The sequence below is a fragment of the Eucyclogobius newberryi genome, unplaced genomic scaffold, assembly GCF_026437365.1.
Source record: "Eucyclogobius newberryi isolate DKJ021-1_F unplaced genomic scaffold, fEucNew1.0.hap1 SCAF_18, whole genome shotgun sequence".
Lineage (NCBI taxonomy): Eukaryota > Metazoa > Chordata > Actinopteri > Gobiiformes > Gobiidae > Eucyclogobius > Eucyclogobius newberryi.
Genome location: NW_027315812.1, coordinates 17,270,400 through 17,290,250, shown reverse-complemented (window position 1 = coordinate 17,290,250; position 19,851 = coordinate 17,270,400). Strand labels below are relative to the sequence as shown.

Genomic DNA, 19,851 nt, shown 5'->3' with positions numbered 1-19,851 from the left:
GGGCTCTATCAAATAAACTGAAAGTGAATTGTGTGCGTGCGTGTGGGTGAGGACATCTGATGCCGGGATGAGAGGAAACATTGAATATAGAAAAATCCTCATGGGCAGATTTATCTTGTTCAGCGGGACAGGTTGGCCCAATTAGAAAAAGTAGATGACAAAGTACACCTCTGAATATGTGTCTTAAGTTATAGTGGAGAGCTGCAGGCATGAGAAGGGTGTTCAGTTTTCAAGGATCTTTCCAAGTCTTCTTTCTTTATATAGACAGACACACATATAAGACAATGTGGCTGTCAAAGAAGTAGCCGCTTTTTCATATTTCTGCCGTACTATTTTAATTCTGACTTCAAGGTTGTATTACAATGTTTGTAATATCCACAGGACTAGTAATTCATATTTTCTACTAGAAAAAAAAAATTGGTTAAGGTTTCCAAAATAGTCCAAAATGCCTGAACAAAGTTCTGAGGTTATGTTATTGGTAGTAAGTTTAGATCACTACTAAATCAAGATTTGATTTCTGCAATATAATTTCATCCTAGCCTTATGTTTTGTTCTTGTGTAAAGGTTTGTACTCTGGTTATTGGACATATTTCTGAGCTAGGTTTAGACATATCTTAATGTATTGAGTTCTTCACATGTTGCACAGTTTGTAAGTCATTAAAGCCAGCCTGGTCAGACCAAATCGAGTCTTTGGTACCAGGTCTGCAATATTCAGCCTTGTTATCTAAATGGCTGCTGGAGTGTGCTCTTCATAAAAGCACTCCTGGGTTTTTTTCTAGGCCAAGGACAGAAGTCAATATATTATAATAACAAATGTACTTCCTTAAACATGGCACGAACACTCTTAAGGTTCCCTGATTCACTGATTAATAAAGTAGTTTGTATCCAAAGGCAAATCTATTTTATAGGAAAGAAAGGAAACATCCACTGGAGGGTTGGAATACTTTTTTCACTAACTTTTCAGTTAACTCTATTGAAGTAATGCAATGTAAAAGACAATATAAGTGCAATGTATTAATGTTGTATTTGCTGTAATATTGTAACTAAGGATATAAAGCGATAAATATCTGCACTTTTCTGGGTAATTTTACAGTCCTTTCACATTTGACTGCTATTCTGATTTTGAAACTTCAACTATGGATTAGTTATTGTTACCCGGAGACTCCTACAATGTTGAGATATCGCCCACCAATATTGAAAGGTGCTATAAATTCAAGACATTGCCATTACAATTATAATTAAATATGAATGCACCTCATGAGGACAGATCATCACTCAGCAGCACACAGTTCCTGCAGTATTTACACTGAAACAGTCTGAACCAGATGAGGGAAGGTGGGTGGCTTCATTCTGACTAGACGCTGTCTTGCTCAAACAGGGAAAGTCCTATTCTAAATTACTTCCTCGACACAAAGCACAATGTAGTCCCTCCACAGAGACCAGGAGGAAACCTCAGATTTGGAGGAGTCCACAATGAGTCAATCCAAACAGGTTTTCCAATGATAACACAGGAACACAGGAGTGGGGATTGTCCATGAGGTGAGCAGTGATGTAACTGCATATCATGATAATCCAAATATTTTCCTGATCCGTCTGTGAGTCATTTAGGCTCGATTTCCTAACAACGTTGCACGGCACCTCTGTCAGATATTGGATCAGTTTGTAAAAAATTAAATAAAAATTAAGATAAGGAAGAGAATCAGTATTTAGGGATGAACAATGTCCCTGCATTAGGACAGCCATAATTCTTCGGTTTAAGCGCAGACGCGGATGGTCGGGTATAATGCCAAGACCCTTCACCATAAATAAGATTCATTAAGACACAGATAAATGAACTTTTCATATTATCGCTGTATTTTCTCATCAGGGCACTTTCTGAAGGAATCAATACAGGTCGTGCTGGTGATTAGTGCACTGATGGATCAGAGCCAGGCTGCCCTTTTAATGGTTGGATTCTCCATCAACATGACTCTGGATCACTCTTATTCATCATAATAGGTAAGGACATGGGCTATATGGAAACCTTCCCTTGGCCGCAGCATCATTATGGTGACTGATAGTGGACATAGCCCGTCACTCCAGCAGATATTCAGTCATCTTATGAAGAGAATTCATAATCACTTTCATTAATAAAAGCCTTGACCACACTAAAAGAAGGACCTTGTGGAAACATGGATGACCTTGGTTGGACATAAGTGTTTAGAGTGCTCCTGGCACACGCTCGACTCCTCTGTCCTGGCAGCAAACCCCCGTCACAAAAGCCATCACAGTGACAGATGACATTGACAGACACATGCTGGAAAACAGATTTGCAGCTCTAGCCCTCAGACATTTGTCTTGCACCCCCTGTTTGTTCTTACACGGATCAAATAGAAGAAGATGTGAGCCAGATGCCAGACTATCTTCTGACAAGACACAGTTATCCAACACAGCAACTGAATCACATTTTCTGGCATTGCCTGTGCATTTTTCTGTCAAATATCTACACATTCACCAATTGAAAGCAGTGCCTTAGGAATTTAGGAACAAAATTTAGCTAGAAAAACAAACACGTTTCTCTTCTTCTTTTACCAATACCAATTTTATTCATAAGAAATATAACTACAGGCAGTACTAGTTGAATAGTATGCATTACATAGCAGAAATTATGTTACAAAATGGGTGTTCTATAACATCAGTGTCAAGAAACATGGTTCTGAAATGAGGAAACACTGCCACCTAGAGGGACTTTGTGAGTTAGCTCATGCAAATTCCAAGTCAATGTATTTATTCCCCAGTCTACCTGAGGCCACATACCTTACCTCTTTTCAAACTGTATGAAATTGTATGAATTTGCTGTTTAAATACATATAGCAACAAGAACTTTACCACCTAATACATTCTCATGTTCAGTAATATTTAGACTTAACTGTCACTTTGAAGTAGCTACATGTAGCCCTAAATAACAGGAGGCATAGGGATTCCCACACTCCACTGGTTAGTCACTGGCTGATGGATAACATCAAACACCTCTGGAGTCCACCGTATCCACCCGTCTAAGTAATGTTACATCACTTACTGAGAGCTCATCATTAATTGCAGCTCTGTGACACTTTTATGGTGCTGGTGAAATGGTTGAATGGCTCCAGTAAAGCAGACACAAAGTCAAAAGGAAACAAGGAGGTTGACAGAGACTGAGTGTAAGAGGATGCCACAGGGGCACCACGTTTCATCAGTTTGGGAACATATGGGGCGCAGGGTCCGAGACCGACACACATCTGAGACCAGGGGGATCAAAGAAACAATGCCGGATGAGGCCATTGGAAATATATGTCCTCATAATACTAGTACCAAGGCTAACTCTGCAGCCATACATCTCAAACAGAAGAAGTAATTCAAACAACTGGAAATTTAGTACATGTAGTAATGAACAATTGCTTACCTTTGGTTAAACATCCCTCTGAAGTTGTAGTTTGCTCTGTAGTTGGGCATTGGTTTAGGATCCAAAGGCCGGTAAATAGCAGGCTCCCCTCTCTTCATCGCAAGGCCATTCAGCTCCACTGTTGGTGTTATGCTGCCTGCAAAAGCCATAGTAACAAAGAAGTAGATTGCCAAAATGTGTATATCGTACTTATTTAGAATGAATATATATATTTCGATCCATTACATAGAGATATTAAAAATGTTAATAAATCACAAAAGCGTGCGTCACAAAAGAAAGACTACAAACCGTCCTGTGTTTCATTCTAGTAATCTTTTTTTTTTAAATTATCATTATTATTCACCAGTGTCACAGTGACACAACAGATATTTAAATCAGGTAAATATAAACATAACATAAAAAATAGCACCATGTACATCATTAAGAAGGCATTATTGAGACGAGAGACATTTAGATCATGACGTGATGGCCGTACCTGGGTTGCTGTTTATGTCCACTTTTGGAGAGCGTGGCGCGGGCCGGGGGAGCACACTCTCGTCCAGAGCTTTGGCAGCAGTGGAGTGCTGAGCCTTTTTGATGCTGGTGCCTTCAGCTTCCCAGACCTGCTCCCCGAGAGTCAGTTGTACTGTGAAGATCTAAAAGGGGCCATTACAGAAAGACATTTGAGCATAAATGCTGTGTTGATTATACTTGTATGATAAATGTAGATCACAAAAGCACTACCTTTGCGTGTGCAGGCCCTCTCTCATTGAGCAGCTTATACTGTGGTTGGATCCTATTAAAACGGGCTAACTCATTCACCAAACACATTGGAGTTTTCTCTTTAGGGTTTGCCATGTTCTCCTGGGATGGGCCTGATACATAGAAACAAATAAAACAATACCGAAGACATTTAACATAATATAACATGATAATAAATATTAATAATAAAAATAATACAAATTGTGAATTACAGTTTTTTTTAGCCAACATTGAATTGATTGATTCATTGTTTGACATTGTGTTAACAGTCTACACTTTGGTGACTGTAAGTGCAATAATGTGCTATTGTGATGGTACAATGTGTACCTGGTGGTGAATCAGACACAGGGGTGTCCCCATATCCGCCTGCAGGAGCAGGGCAGCCGGATGTGGGGGCTGGGGCTGGGCTGGTGCCGTTGACAGAGGGCTGCAGACTCAGGGCTCCGGGGCTGGCCACGGCCACTGCAGGAGCTCCAGGAGAGAGGCCGGGACCAGCCATGGGTGCCGAGGACTGTACTTTCACTTGAGCCATGCTCTTTTTCTAGAAAACAACAAAAGCATGCACAAAGTGAACAGTGTGTCTAACTCTCTTCAAAAACCCAACATCCCAACATACAATTTGAAAGTATTCATTCCCGGCACAGATTTGCTATTGTGGAAGTTCAGTTTCTAGTGAAGTTGCATGCAAAGCCAGGGCAGACTTCAAACTGAGCAGCTCTGGGCCTATCTGACATTCTGATCCAAAGGCTAATACAACCAGACAATGTCCCTTTATAGAAGGAGCTTTGCTCATGTTACTGCTGCTAAGCTTTCCAGAAAAGTAGTCCAGTGATGGCTCCAATAAGACAGTGGATGTTTGATTATCTTTTATGTCATACAGCTACGGTGTATGCAGACACTAAGTAAAGACAACTATAAGTAAATAATTACATGCTGTCACCAACACTTGGACTAAACCGCAACAGCAGTACTCATTTCTATTTGTTTGACATTTTCCCAATGTAACACATAGTTCAATTTAATACTATAAAACAAAGAAGGGACATTAAATCAAGTTCTTATACCTCCAAACAACATTTTGTCTAGATGTTCTGTTTTTTTTATACTGCAATGTCTATTATATTGGAGACTATAAAACAATGAAACCTGAATCAATCCCTGTCTTTTTCTTCTTTTCTGAGCAGGCCTGATGGTTTCACTAGAAATGATTGAGATGCTGTGAATGATTCCATCATCAGAAGGAGCGTTAACCTGCACATAGCTTATTACCTCTAGGATACCGCCTCTATACACTGGCTTATTCATAATCGAACATAAATATTCGGGCAGTGATAATGACTAGATGATACACACACAGAGGAAATGTGTGTTCCTCAGTGTAGCTGCTCAGTAATATGAAACGGAGGGTTGATATGCAGAGCTTCAGTGGGAGCTAAGCAGAAGCTAAAGACCATTAGCCCACAACACTGACGCTTAATGCAAATGTCAGTCACTACGATGAGGAGTAAAGAGCCAGTAACGATGCATGCATGTATAGGTTTAATCGTTGCAATCGACCAAATTGTGTAAAAATCTGCAGCAACCTCCAGCTACGCTAGTTTAGCCGGTGAGAGCTCATCATGGCTGCACGGCCCCGGTGGTGCTAGCATCTCACACGGCCCATCCTCCGCCGAAGTCTGGGACATTTCAGACCCCGCGACACCACACAAGGACTGACAGCTGTGTGGCCAATGCCCTGAACACTACACACCGATAAAGGGACCGTATTTAAGCTTATATTTTACCTTTGTCCAGGGCCAGACCCCAGTTACACCTCCAACATTGGCAAACACTAAAGAGAACTGGATGAAGTGGGGGCAGACCACCTTATTCAGTCAAACAAACAAACTATTGAAACATTAAATTGACAGAGTTTAGGGTAGCTTGGTCTATTGTTTTTAAAAGGAGTGCCTTTCATTTTATGGGCAAACTATAAGTCACTCTGGGTGGATTTTGCAAAGCGTTTTTTACGATTGGTTGTTGAATGAATTGCGCACCCCCGCGCTGTCTAATGGTCTCGTCCTGCTCCGCTTCTTCGGCCCTCAAAATGCAACTTTATTATTATTATTATTATTATAGGAAACTGCAAACTGCTGCAAGTGGATTACTATTGCAACAACACATCATCAGTAGGGTAAAACTAACCTGTCTCACGACGGTCTAATCCCAGCTCACGCTCCCTATTAGTGGGTGAACAATCCAACGCTTGGTGAATTCTGCTTCACTGCAAACTGCAAATGTGTCAACTTTCTTAAAGCCTATAACCAGACTAATGTATATAAATAAATAAACCACTGTACTTTGATTATTTGAAGTTGCAAAGCAGCAAAATCCCAATCCCAAACAGGGCAAATGGATTGTGGGGCCAATATTCCCAGATTGCAAGGCACAGAATGTATAATATTAGCTTGATCTCGTTCTGTAAAATAATTAGGCAACGTTTCAGTACGACCAGCAGATGACGCTAATCAATAGATTTTGACATGTATTTCTCATAACACTCATAACACTGTCTAACCAAAGGATTTACTAGTTGATTTACAACCAACAAATACATTTACTCAAAATGAATCATCAATAAACTTTAAAAATACATAGTTACTTACCTCATTCTGTTGGTGACGGTAGATCCAGTCAGTGAAGTTTGTGCCCATCATCACAATACATCATCTCAAATTAGTCTCAGCTATTAATTGTATTAATAACATAAAATGACAAGTCTTTCTTCCCAGGACAGGAACAACACAGCACTTTCTTATGATAGTGGCATGCATCATAGATAAACAAATGACAAAAAAGGCCAAGTATAAGGACTATTTTAACTCTTTCTGACTATAGTGATTTCTAAAGATCTGGTTGGAACCAAAGATGACATGGTTGAGCACATTATCAAAAATATCGGTGAAATTATTAGTTCTGTTATATATAAAAAAACTGTTACACAAGTAAAACATATTACATTGTGTGGAAATATTTTTTAAAAATGCAGGACAATCTTTAATAAAAGTGAATCTTTGTTTTTATTATTGATTATGAAAATGAACAGGCACCTATTATATGGAGCTTGAACATCCCAGAACACATGTCAAAATATAAATAAACACACCCTCATTACTGTTGATCACTCAAAACAACCTGTGTGAACTAAAGAAAAAGGGAAAAACATGACACAATCAAATCCCCAGTAACAAATTCACTCAAAGCATTTCCAAATCAAACTAATTTACTGCTCAAACTGTTCTGACTGCAGTTATACAATTCCAAAGTCTTTCCTTACAACAGATACAGTGTCGATGAAGCTAAACAAAGTCATTGGTAATAGTTGACTTTTCTTTAGTTATAGTTGGATAGCCATGTGCTGTAATAATCTCCTCTACAGTATAACATTCACGCATTCATGAAACTCAAAAATACCTTAGAAAAAAACGCAAAACAAAGATGTTAAATTCAAGTATCTTAAACTGGATGGCGATAAACTCTAATTTAGGAATGGAGTGATTACAGCCCAAAAAGACCTCAGAGCCACACAGCCTCCAGATATGAGGTTTTATCATATTAATCCATAAATAATTAGTAAAATGGAAAGACATATAGTTGTCAAAATGTCCAATGCCAATACAAAAAAGCAGGGTTTAAAATGACATGCACCCCCACCAAAAACAACTTAAAATTTGTGTTTCAAGATGACTGTACACGTCCTAATAACAAGCAATCAAAACTTCACTGAAATATAGCACTCCTATTATTATCACCACCGTGCTATAAATAAAAACGCAACCTCTGCTAATTTAGTTTACTTAATCCAACAATCGCATATATACTGTACAATAACTTTCAGACATGTTACCATTTTACAACATAACAGTCTCTTTTGGTGAAAATATAATTCAAAATATTTTATAGGTTATCTTTTTAGACTTGATCTATATATTGAAAAAAGTACCTGAGCCAAAAACTCTGACCAGGAAATCACAAACTCCTTTATCATCATGACACTACTTTTCCCCTACCCTTCTGACCTCAAAAGCTTAAATTAAATAAAAAATATAAACTGTACTGACCCAACTCTTAAGCTATATGGGAGGGAAAAAAAAGTACAAAACTGACATCAAAAATCAAACAGAATTAAAGCATAACATAAACTGAAGATCCACACAATTAAAAACAGATGATGGATACACATTCGTTAAATGGAAGCGAGCCGCAGTTGTACATCTTTGAAGCCTCAACATATTGAACACTACACGCGCTCGTCCTGGCTGTAAGATTGTGTCAGCTGACTAAGAGCTCCATCGTCATTTCAAACTCCCATCTGTACCTCAAGTCCGTCCAATGGAAGATGGAACACCGCTAACGTCTGAAAAACTATACTTACAAATCTAACGCACATCATAACATAACCGTGTGGAGGACTTCTCAACGGTGCATCTGCAAGTTTAGGATAAATGATCTGCTAGTGCCGATTCTGTATTTACTTTCACAGTGCATATAATAGTAGAAAATAAAACAACAGATGAAGCATTATTTTTGGGATTGTGTCAGTTAAATCCCTCCTGGAAAACAATTTGGATTTGTAGGCCCAAGCATGCATCCATCAGTTAGTATTGCACAGCACAAGGACCTTTTAGACTGCACCCTGACACACAGAAAAAGAAAAACGAACAATGCTAATCTTTAAACAAGAATAACTATCTTACGATGAATGCTTCCTCTTTGCATTACTACCAGTCCGTTCCGGGTGGATTAAACGTTCCTTTATATTAGAACTGACCAAAACATGCGTCCGTCCACTTTAAGAAAATTGCAGTCCGAAGCATCCACCGCATGTAGTCCACTGTGCCAGTCACAGGTCAGAGTTCAAAGACTGAATGATTTAAAAAGTGCTTATGTAGTTCAGTAGGACTCCTTTTACTCTACATGTATTACAAAGTTTGTGTACATTAGCAGGTATCATCTGTGAACAGAGGTAAACACATTAGAAGTACACTGACATGACTGTGAACTTAAAGCTTCTATTGAAACGATTCTTACCGTGATACCACCATTTTGTCTTCTTTGGATTTTTGTTACACGTTCTTACATAAAATGAATTATCTGGGGGTCGTCTCTGCAGTAGAAGAGTTCGATTAATTCACAGGAAGTATATTGGCAAATTGTGCGTGGCATGTATTTGATCAGCCCTTACCTTCTCTTTGCAGCTGGACAACATGCTGATAATGCTAAGACAAACTGACTGCACTGAGAGGGCTGGCGACCAATCCTCCGTTAGAATAGATAGACAGATGTGACCGTTGCTATACACGTGAGGATGGACAGGTATATTCTCTCCTGTGAACATTACCTGCAACAAATACCAAGCAACACCTTTATGAATGTGTATTAGTTGAAATTATTTAATAGACCAATAGTTCACTTTCCAAATACACTTGCTCGACGATAACCCTGCAATCCAGGGAATGTTTGGCAAAAGATTTGTGGCAATCCTGAGGTAAATGGTCTGAATGCCATAGATATTTCTACAGGAATCAGGACAGATAATTCGTTGTGCCTCAGTGGCCATATTTACTTTTTAAATATTTAGGTTTTCATTGCGAGATCTACCATGGCTTAGATTTAAGCATTAGCATTAGATTTAAGCATTAGCATTAGATTTAAGCATTAGCATTAGTTTTAAGCATTAGCATTAGCTTGTCATTGCAAATATAAACCAACTGTGTTTACAATCTAACTATATACAACAGACATAAAGATATCCATATACATAATTTTGAACTACAACATAGGTTTTGCTGGTAAATGCACACGTATTCCTGGTAAAGGAATTTGGGCAATTTTGGCAATTATTCATTAATATATGACATTTATCTGACTTTTCTGTAAACTACGGTTGTGTAAGTTTTGAAATGGGGCTCTGAGTTGAGGGCAGAGAGGCCAGGCTCAGGTTTATAGAAAGAAACAAACTACAGAATAATATATTGTTAAAAAAACAAACCAAAAATAAATAAACCTGTCACTTTGCACTAATACAATCGATAGTCAGGAGCTGGTAGGCGTATGGTGTTTAATAAAGCCTGCAGTCCCAAAGCCAAATGATGGCGGGCGTCTGAGTGGTTAAAGCAGTTCATGCAGGACAACAATGGGTCACAGCTGCCTGGGCACCAAACAGGCCTCACACGACAGACAGGACGTACGGCAGAGATAGGAAGCACATAGTTCAAACATAACAATGTGTGTAGAATTTATATGCATTTATTGAAGGGGAAAGCAGGAAACTGGTTAATAACAATGTGTGTAGCAGCATTAATAGTGCTGAGATTTTTTGTATTATTATATAGTTTTATATGTTATTATGATTATGATTGTAATATTGTAATGTTAATTGTAGAAAAAGGTTCAGTTGTAGTCATCTGGACTCAGTTTTGAAAAAGCTAGACGTTTCGACTCTCATCCAAGAGAGTCGAAACGTCTAGCTTTTTCTACAATGGAACACTCCTGGACGAATGAGGGATTACACCGACATTGTAATGTTAAAGAGATATTTGAGGGATCTGTCAGCACAATCTCACAAATCTATTATTTGTACTATTTTTAGACAGGTAGGTAGACTTGTTAAGTGAATTAGGATTATTTCATGTGCAATCTATGTGCTGTCGTGACACATATTCATGTGCAATTACTGTCGGGATCACATGCAATGGTATTTATGTATTTATTTGTCTATGGGAGTTTTTATTTATTTATAGGAGATCTTCTACTGAAAGTGTTTTTCAGACTTCCTATAAGTGATCTGTTCTTCTGTATCTACCTCTGTATCTACCTGCGTTGCACCAATGAAATTTCCCCATGTGGGACAATAAAGGATTATCTTATCTTATCTTATTGAGTAAAACTAATCCACTTGGTGCCTGAGCTATTGATCTGCTGCTGTGGAGTTTCTGTGCTTATTATTACTGCACAGACCACCATTTTTTAATTTTAGTTTGATGTATTTATGTCATTGATTATACCTGTTTAACCACAAAGGAAGTATTTGTCAAAAGAAGAAAACATTTCAACAGCGCGAAAACACGCTACTTACCTGAGGTGAATCAAAAGGATAACGACTACTAAATTTGAAAAGCAGCTGAAATTTTTCTCCTTCATACAGTGTGCCAGTGGCTCCCTCCATATCTACAATCCACCTGGAAATGACACAAGCATTAAAATGTTGCACAATTACAATACAGATTTTAACATGGAGAGTACACAGAGGCCAAATAATCATTTGACGCCAATCTTGTCCACAAACTGGATGTGACAATAGCTGAGTTCATGACCTCTTTTCAGTTGGTAATCAATAAATGGTTGCATCAATGTCATGCCCAGTTATTTGTCCTTATTTTATACATTTGTGAAATTCAAATTACCACACTGTAAATATAATTTGGCATCTGTAATCAACACAAAAAATAGCCAATTTACTTCTACCCTGCACATTATTCAGCGTTTGAGATATCCTGCAGTCTGAAGTGAGGAGTGTCAAGACTCATTTCAGTGACATTTTACACCCCCCATGGGTCATTCAGTGCTTTAGAAAAATGTGATACTTGAATTGAATATTGTGAACCACATCTATTTTGGAACATGTAACAGAACATTGCTGACTGAGCTTCAGATGCCCTGCTCCGTCTGAATATCATCTGTTCTCTATTTGTGTAAAGAAAAATAATAGAACAGGTGGTTCAGCTCAGCAAGTATTAGAGGTATTTATTGGAGAAAATTATGCACTTACAAGATACAAGGGGCAAATAACATAAGATTGCTCTTGTTTCAGTGATTTTTTTAATTGATTATTTGTATGTTTAGTTGTATTACAATTCTGTTGTCTATTATATGAAATAAATAAATAAAAGATAAAGGTCAATTAAACTTAAAGAGGACACACATCTCTTCAGCCCTTTTCACACATGAATGGAACAACAGCACACCCACACATATCAACCAATCCAGGATTCTGGTTCAGCGTAAAAGCTAGACAAACTGGTTGGGAGACTTATGTGAAGCACGACTTTACTTCAATCTTGATTCAATAGTATCCAAAATTAGCAGCAAATGCTGTCTTGGGAACAATGCATTCACATACAATGCAATGCATTCAAAGAGGTTGCACACTCATTAGCAGAGAAGAGTCCAAGTCTGGCGCTGCAGATGTGAACTCTTTGAATCTGCAAATAGATGTTCTTCCAGGGGCCTGTACTACGAAGCTTGCTAAACTAATCCTGGAAGTTTCTCTTGCCTGGATTAACTAACCAAGACATGAGCATCTCTGGATAAATTGTACTATGACGCAAGCTTACAACTTACTCTGTCAACCAAAGATTTTCTCTCCATGTGCACAGAACAAGGTTAGTACCAGCTGACTAATCAGAATTATAGAGATGGAAACAGCAGCGGACTTCAAACGTGAGGAAATGTCTATCATAATCACAATGGTATACCGGGAAAAGAGGTAAAAGGTAAACCAAAGGAAACTCAGGTGCTGCGTTCATGTGAAGTCGACAATCACAACCACGAGTGTGCACTGCAGCGAAAGACCATTTGAATATAATTAATGGATAAAAAGACTTATGCATAAATGTGTTTAAGTCATGAAACATGGGCCTATAACAGCTTACAGCACCAACCAAATGCGCACAATTACATAGTGGTTAATTCTGTACAATTAGATTTAATGTAACAGTGTTATCCAAGATAAAGTGAATATTCCATCTACAAATCACCTGGAGTTCACGGCATGTTGCCATAGAGATTTGCCCTGATAGAAAGTGAACCATCTTCGTAGTACCCCTGAACTCTGAAGTTACCTTGCTAACCAACTTATACAGCTTTGTAGTGCAAGCTTCAGGTCACAACCAAGGATTTTTCTCCTTCACTGTGTGTTTTTTTTCCTTGCCGTGAAGGAGGGTCCAAGAACTGGATTGTTCTGAGACAGTTATCCATTTGTTATTTCCTGTGAATGCTGGTTAACGTCTGACCAATGCCGGTTTCACTGTTGGATTTTCTAACTGTCAAATTACACTTTTGTGAAGCCCTTTGAAGCGAATGCTGCGCTAAAAAATAAACTGAATTGAAGTCTAAAAGGAGAGTAGTAGCGGTTAGCCAATATGCAGCAGTCTCAGTTTCTTGCTACCTAAGCCCAAGTGGTGCATACCATCTGATTAATTATTTATTAGGATGAACACTAAGCATTAGAGAGACTTTACAGCTGTGTCTGGGCTGCCAGTCACTGTGAAATGACCCCAATTCTCCTCTCCAATAGCCATCTGGACATTACCAGAGCATTCTCAACAATCTCTTCTACCTCTTTGTTCAAAAATAAATTTGTGACCAAATGTTTCTCTTAAGGTCATACTTACTGTGTTATTGTGTTTTGTACACTTTTTTCATTTAGTGTCATTCCTGGGGGTGGATCATGTTGCAGGGCTAGTAATTCCTTTTGTAACCGCTTCTGTAAAAAAATAATTGTGATACAAGATAAATCGTTTTTAAAAATCTGAAAAATAGAGGTCGACGCTCAATTAAATATAATAGATGGAAATTATATGCACTCATAGCAAAGCAGAGATTATTAATAATGGCAAATGACAAATACACATTAGAATTATGTCCAAGCCAATGAATAACGCTACAGGATTAAGCACTTCAAATCAACCGCTGATTATTGGTAACCTTTAAAGATAAAAATAAATAAATCACCTTCTATGCTTTACGTTATGGAGGGAAGGACAATATATCACACATTAAGGCACATTTTAGTTCATATCTTGCTCAAGCAATGCACCTGTTTATCTTAACAGTAAACTGAAACTACCATATCTGCGTACTGTGGCGTAAGCTAGCAACGAACGAGGAGGTTAAATCCAAATATATCAACGCTACCTAAACATTGGACCCTCTGGTGAAATCACCAATTACTGTGTCCCATATCTGATGTAATTATCTATGCGTTTGGGTGGTGTTGTATTCACTATTACACACACAACTCTGTATCAGGAAGCGTATAAGGTTGAAGGTGTTGGTGCTGATGAGCTAGTTGTATTGCTAGCAACACCGAGCGCTAACTGTTGACAGCTTATTACAAAGAACCCTGCTTTACACTCTATAGACTCACGACAAGGGAACTAGCGTATACTTAAGATGGAGTTAGATTTATTGCTGCCCTAAACAATGTTAATGCTGGATTTAAATATGAGATCGCTGTCAAATGTATCTTACCTGCATCGACGCCATGATGGAAACCCCCTGCATCAGAGAAGAGCTGAGCGCTGTACGTCAGGGAGTCACGTGACTGACGTTGTTTTGACAGACAACAACAATCCATGCAGGAACACGCATAGCCTACGCTTTCTCCATTCATTTAGCTTGAAATATAATTGGATGTTACCATTTACTCATTATAAAGTACAAGCAGCATATTACAGAACTCCATTGTCAAAACAGACACGATTTAAATGTTACGCATTCCCCTAATAAGATTACAAACCTTGATCCAACTCGAATGCCCAGGCGTCATTATAATGCTATTTGATGCTGCAGGTGGTTACCTTGTATGCATGAATTGTAATGCATTAATAAGCAGTAATGAAGCTTCGAAAGAGTTCACCAAATGTTTTATTTAGATTCAATAGTGAGGTGACAACAGCAGATGGGCAAGGGAGGGTAATTTATAACATTCTTGAATTCTTAAACACAGCCTCTCCAGTCATTTAAAATTGTATCATTTAATAGTACTACAATGTAGACAGGAAGTCAAAAAAAAACAAATGTAACACATTTCGGTTTTATGATCTACATGAAAAACCAACTCGTCACAGGGCCGTTGGCCACTGTCCAGGTTGTACCCCACCTAAGGCCCAAAGTCACTGGCGTCGCCTCCAGTCACCCGCGACCCCAAAAAGGAACAAGCGGTAGAAAATAAATGAATGAAAAAACAAGTTAAATACCTATCAAGTGAATATCTTTTTAGCAATCCAAAAAGTTTGCAGCCATGAGCAATTCCAGTGCAATCTCTGGGGCAATGGGGAATTCAGGGATTTCTGTTGAGCTGTTGGTGTATCGGACCTTGTAGGTAAAGTACATGCAGACCTTGGACAGGACATGAGAAGGAATCTCTCTGAAGTTCACTTCATTGGTTTCATTCTCAGCAAACTGCCCTGCAAAAGGGATAAAATTAAACAAGTTTCTTTACATGCACATAAAAGATGTTGAGACATGTTTGATAAGATACAGTCAGTGCTACCGAATACATGCATCTAAAAACACAATCATATTTAATATAACAAAGTGACAGTACAACATACACCATACAACATGGTAACACATACAAGATGCATTTCACTGCCAAAACTTACCTGGTCCACTCAGCATTGCTTTGATGGTTCCAGAGGTCAATGCATGTTCTCGTTTCACAATGAATTCATGGCCATCTGAAGAAATTAACTTCACATACATGGCATCTGGACCTTCACAGCCACCATAGGTTCTCTCTTCACCATCTACAAGACAGCACAGTGACTTTGTGTTAACAACCATAAGATAAATGTGGGCTAAAACAAAACTTCCATCATGTTTTAATTCCTCTTGGACCTTAAGAAGCTGGTGCATCATTTATTAACTTACCCATGATGTTTCAGTGTTACAACCCTGTAGAAAAAAAAAAGGAAAAAAACCGTCATAAAGTACATAAAACAGTAGAGGTATAAACTATCCCTGTCAGATATGCTGGTGCTTGTGCTTCTGTATGTCTTGTCTACGGTCTTCTCATCCATCCTTAGTCAAGCACCTACAATTTTTTTCATTGTCTTATTTTAGTCTCTAACGTTGAGGCACGAACACTGACCGCAATGCCAACCACCCTAAACGCAATCAAAATTATACTACGTAAAATGTAATGTTTTGTCCATAAGATTTTAAATGAACTCGTAACACTGCTATTCAGCCAACTATTTGAAAAACACAATCATTTTGTAAACTGTTAGCGCTAAGCATACTGTTAGGTAGCAACAGCAATGCTAAGTTGTTAGCAATGCAGTCCTGAAAAGACGATTAAATGAACAGTTGTGTCGTTTTGAATAAAATCCCATTAATGAGCACAAGAAAACAACTACAATAATTGTCACAATAAATGCAAGAACAACTTCTTACCAATCAGCTGGGGGAAATAGAGAAGTGACTGCGCTTTTAGCCGATGTTAGTAGCAGGCGCAGCAGCTGTTGAAGTTTGTCCGCAGGATAATGATTCCCCCCAGAAACAACACCAAGAGACTAGATACGTTCTCCCACGGATAAAATGCCTTGAATAGTAAAATAAATAAATAAAATTCAAGCTTTACCCTTACAAATCTCCCATGTTCAAAATAATTGAAAGCGTGTCAAATTACATTAAATATGATCCATACAATGAGATAAATAGGTAATTTTGTGTGGGCCTAAAGGATCAAATTAGCCAAGTCTACTATTTGATTTTAGCCATTTTGTTAATTTTCAATTGCACATAGCCTAATTTTTTACAATTAATTAGGAGATAGCCACAAATTGATGCTATCCTAGATCAGTCCACTAGATGACACCCGTGTCTCAGAATACAGTAAACACTTTGAGGCTGTAATACGGCAGAACAGGATTACTGTCCATGCTCATAACCATTGAGCTTTAATTTGGAATCTTTATTTTTTTAGAAGCAAATTAAGTCAGATGCAGCATGAATGTCACTGCCATGGTGCTTCATGACAGGTAACGTGAGGCTTTCGGTTTATGACCTGAGGCATTGAGAACAGGCCAGAGTATGCAAGTCCATTTCATATACTGAAAAAAATATTGCATTCATGTGCAATTTGTTTGCAGCTGCTTTCTCCCCCGACTTTGATATCAGGGTTTTCATCCCTTATTTTAGCCTATATGCTCTAACTGCCTCTGTTGAGCCTCCTTGCATTGAGTTGTGTTTTTGGACTGTGTTAAATCTATAACTTGTCGCTTGGGCGCGATTGCTCTCCCCGTTATAAGTATCTCCCAAAACTCTTCTACAAGAATGCTTGAAATCAAGCTGAATCCATCAAATTTAATGAAATCCATCCTATAGAAGTTTAGATGTCAACTTTTGCTACTATATTGCCACCTTTGAGTAGCACCTTTACTTTTGGAAAAGTTCTGGGGGCTGACACATAAACAGCAAAGACAATCACTGACCCACAGTGCCCCATTACTCTATTAATGCTTTGATTAGAGCAAGTGAGCAGAGGCACAGCTTTGAAGTCTGTCTGATATGACCCACCCCACTGCAGCTGCTCCAGCTCTATTTTAGGGGAGGCCATGGCTCTTTAGAACAGGCCCTCTTAACACACTCAAACAAAAACTAAATATGAAAACACACTTACCATGCCAAGTGATAAAGTCCCGAGACACCTTTTGATGTCTGTGACTCCAAGTCTACATGTTAACTTGTTAATAAGTAGCTTATCAAGCTTAGAACTTTTATTATTTAATCATTTCAATTGTTGGTGCCATTAATGAAGCATAGTAAAAGACTATTTTCCACAAAAATACTAATACACTAAGTCAATTGTAAGCAGAGGAGATTGTGAATATCACAATGGCCCTGAAACAAAACCAGGTCAGAAGCAAAGACAGGACAAGAATTGCTTCAGGCAATCCAGATCCGGAAAATAGGAGAGGCCTGTCATAATGACTCTGAGGCTACTGTCCATTTTGCCCACAGTGACACAAAGTCTTCTATTCTGTTCTTTCAATCTGCAATTATGCAGATATGAGACATGTAGAACTGATGGTCAATGAGGGTAAAAACAGATCAGAACTGATGATCTGTGAGGGTAACATCTGATCAGAATTGATGGTCTGTGAGGGTAATATCAGATACAGTATTGTGTCTTGTTATTGGTCTAACTATGTTTGAATGGGGATTCAATATCTGACTCTTGACAAAGTCTGGAATTCATACCAGCTGCGACTACACAGAGAAGCTCCATGACCCTGACCAGTGGCTGAACGCTCACTTACGTGGAGTGAGTGACAGACTCAACAGCTGCTAAACTGTTAAATCTACTTTCAGTCTTTTTACAAGCTGGTGATTTATGATTCTGTGCATAATTCATGTACACGTACAAGATGCGTGCAGTACGGGTGTGAAAATGGCGTGCTCTTTCCTGACATTAACATAAATGTGTCATTTGTCGTTTTATTCTGGTAGCTGTCACACAGGGATCCAAAGACAGTTTTTTTCCTTTTAATGAGTTGTTGCCATACAAAACAGAAGAACATACAGTATATTAGTTGTAAAATTATCAAATTCTATGGGGTTTCAATTCATCTTTCAACGATATTAAATGATTATAGGCTACACTGATTTAGACAAAAACAAGCAAAACACAGTAAGATTGTCCAGTATGTGCTCCTGAATTTGTCACAGCTCAGTTACTAAAAGAGAAGGCATTGAGTTGCTTGAGCACAACTAGGGCAAACCCAGTTATTATACTAATAATGATTAAATGAGACAAAGGTTCAAGTGTTAATGATATAAAATGTGCCTCTAAATAATCAAACATATATAGTTTACCTTGGCTGACAGCCTGATCGTCCATGCTTTTATAACTGAGTTTGGTTTATGTAAATAGACTAGTTGAAGTGTTTTAAGCTTGCTATGTGTGGCATGGTAAGAAGATAGCCCTAATATTGATGTCTTTTGAAAAACAGGCTTGCTACTGATATGCCAGTCACTGCTTACAAGCCTCAATCTTATTTTAGAAGCACAAGTGCATTTTAGCCGAGGAGGGACAGTTACTTTTATACAAGTGACAACTCATGCTAATTCGCCATAGCAAGAGGAGTCGGTGATCTGTGTTTCATTTCGGAGATGCTGTGAAATTTTGAGTAGGCTAAATTTCCCATCATTTTACAGTTGGAAGGAACAGTGAGACTAAGTGACACTTCTGAACAAGAAAATCTGATGCTTCTCAAATCTAAAAACGCAAAATGTACATGAAAGACTTATAAGGTTTTGGGTTATAATTATCCACTTATAGATGTGCAACCCAACCTTTCCTAGCATGCTTTGCCATATTAGAAAAGTAACTGATATTCTACACGATTAAATGACAAGTTGGAGTTAAGGCCTACATTAAGTTTTTGAGCGGTATGGTATGGTTTCTGGATAAAGTAATGTGATAGCTAACTGTCAGATTGGTAATAAACACGGTTATAAATGTAAGTGCTTGTCTACGGGAAAGAGTTATGACGAGTTTATATAAAGGAGACAACTTATCAATCTCATTGAGTCACAGTGGCAGTAGGCAGTGCAAGTGCATGACATTGCGTTGCAGATTCTAGCCAGGTGCCGTTTCTGCTGTAACTCGACACTAATCCAGGATAGATCATCTGTGGAAACAGTACGGACTGACCCGGGACAAACCAGGACACCTGCCTGAGTGTGCCCACCAGCACCAGCACCGCTCTTTGGTTATGTGCCAGGCGTTACCCCGAGGATCTCATTAGGCTAAGGTCAATGGGAGGCCATCCTCATTGCTCAGAGGCCATACAGAGCTTCTGCAATACAAAGAATTGAACATGAGACTAACATCTGAAATGTTCCTATGAGACATA

General features: G+C 38.5%; 3 protein-coding genes across 4 annotated transcripts in view; all 3 read right to left on the bottom strand.

Annotated features, from left to right (window-relative positions):
• Nucleotides 1-6,066, bottom strand: part of stau2 (staufen double-stranded RNA binding protein 2) — a 48,818-nt gene extending 42,752 nt beyond the window's left edge. The window contains exons 1-5 of one of the 2 annotated variants that reach the window (XM_072450738.1): nucleotides 5,947-6,066; nucleotides 4,490-4,703; nucleotides 4,145-4,275; nucleotides 3,897-4,056; nucleotides 3,422-3,557 (exon numbers count right to left, since the gene is read on the bottom strand). In XM_072450738.1, coding sequence (XP_072306839.1) covers nucleotides 3,422-3,557; nucleotides 3,897-4,056; nucleotides 4,145-4,275; nucleotides 4,490-4,694 — 632 coding nt within the window. In that variant the 5' untranslated portion in view covers nucleotides 4,695-4,703; nucleotides 5,947-6,066. The remainder of the gene's footprint in view (nucleotides 1-3,421; nucleotides 3,558-3,896; nucleotides 4,057-4,144; nucleotides 4,276-4,489; nucleotides 4,704-5,946) is intronic. The other variant, XM_072450737.1, reaches the window with a different exon arrangement.
• A 1,131-nt stretch (nucleotides 6,067-7,197) lies between these two features.
• ube2wb (ubiquitin conjugating enzyme E2 Wb) lies at nucleotides 7,198-14,559 on the bottom strand. The gene is made up of 6 exons (XM_072450735.1): nucleotides 14,456-14,559; nucleotides 13,597-13,688; nucleotides 11,280-11,382; nucleotides 9,387-9,542; nucleotides 9,233-9,308; nucleotides 7,198-9,155 (listed from the first exon to the last, which is right to left on the bottom strand). Exons 1-6 carry the CDS (start codon nucleotides 14,486-14,488, stop codon nucleotides 9,142-9,144), a joined length of 474 nt encoding a protein of 157 aa, XP_072306836.1. The 5' UTR covers nucleotides 14,489-14,559; the 3' UTR covers nucleotides 7,198-9,141.
• A 467-nt stretch (nucleotides 14,560-15,026) lies between these two features.
• eloca (elongin C paralog a) lies at nucleotides 15,027-16,399 on the bottom strand. Its single transcript, XM_072450734.1, has 4 exons — nucleotides 16,385-16,399; nucleotides 15,860-15,883; nucleotides 15,592-15,735; nucleotides 15,027-15,393 (listed from the first exon to the last, which is right to left on the bottom strand). Exons 2-4 carry the CDS (start codon nucleotides 15,861-15,863, stop codon nucleotides 15,203-15,205), a joined length of 339 nt encoding a protein of 112 aa, XP_072306835.1. The 5' UTR covers nucleotides 15,864-15,883; nucleotides 16,385-16,399; the 3' UTR covers nucleotides 15,027-15,202.
• Between the last annotated feature and the right edge of the window lie 3,452 nt (nucleotides 16,400-19,851).

Bases quoted from the DNA above. Each gene is read 5' to 3' on its own strand.
- eloca (XM_072450734.1), bottom strand. The intron at 15,394-15,591 runs GTAAGTTTTGGC...TCCCTTTTGCAG, and splicing joins AGCAATGCTGAGTGGACCAG to GGCAGTTTGCTGAGAATGAA.
- ube2wb (XM_072450735.1), bottom strand. From the start codon at position 14,488: ATGCAGGGGGTTTCCATCATGGCGTCGATGCAG. The intron at 13,689-14,455 runs GTAAGATACATT...ATTTTTTTACAG, and splicing joins CCATCATGGCGTCGATGCAG to AAGCGGTTACAAAAGGAATT. The intron at 9,543-11,279 runs GTAAGTAGCGTG...TATTTGTTGCAG, and splicing joins ATCCTTTTGATTCACCTCAG to GTAATGTTCACAGGAGAGAA.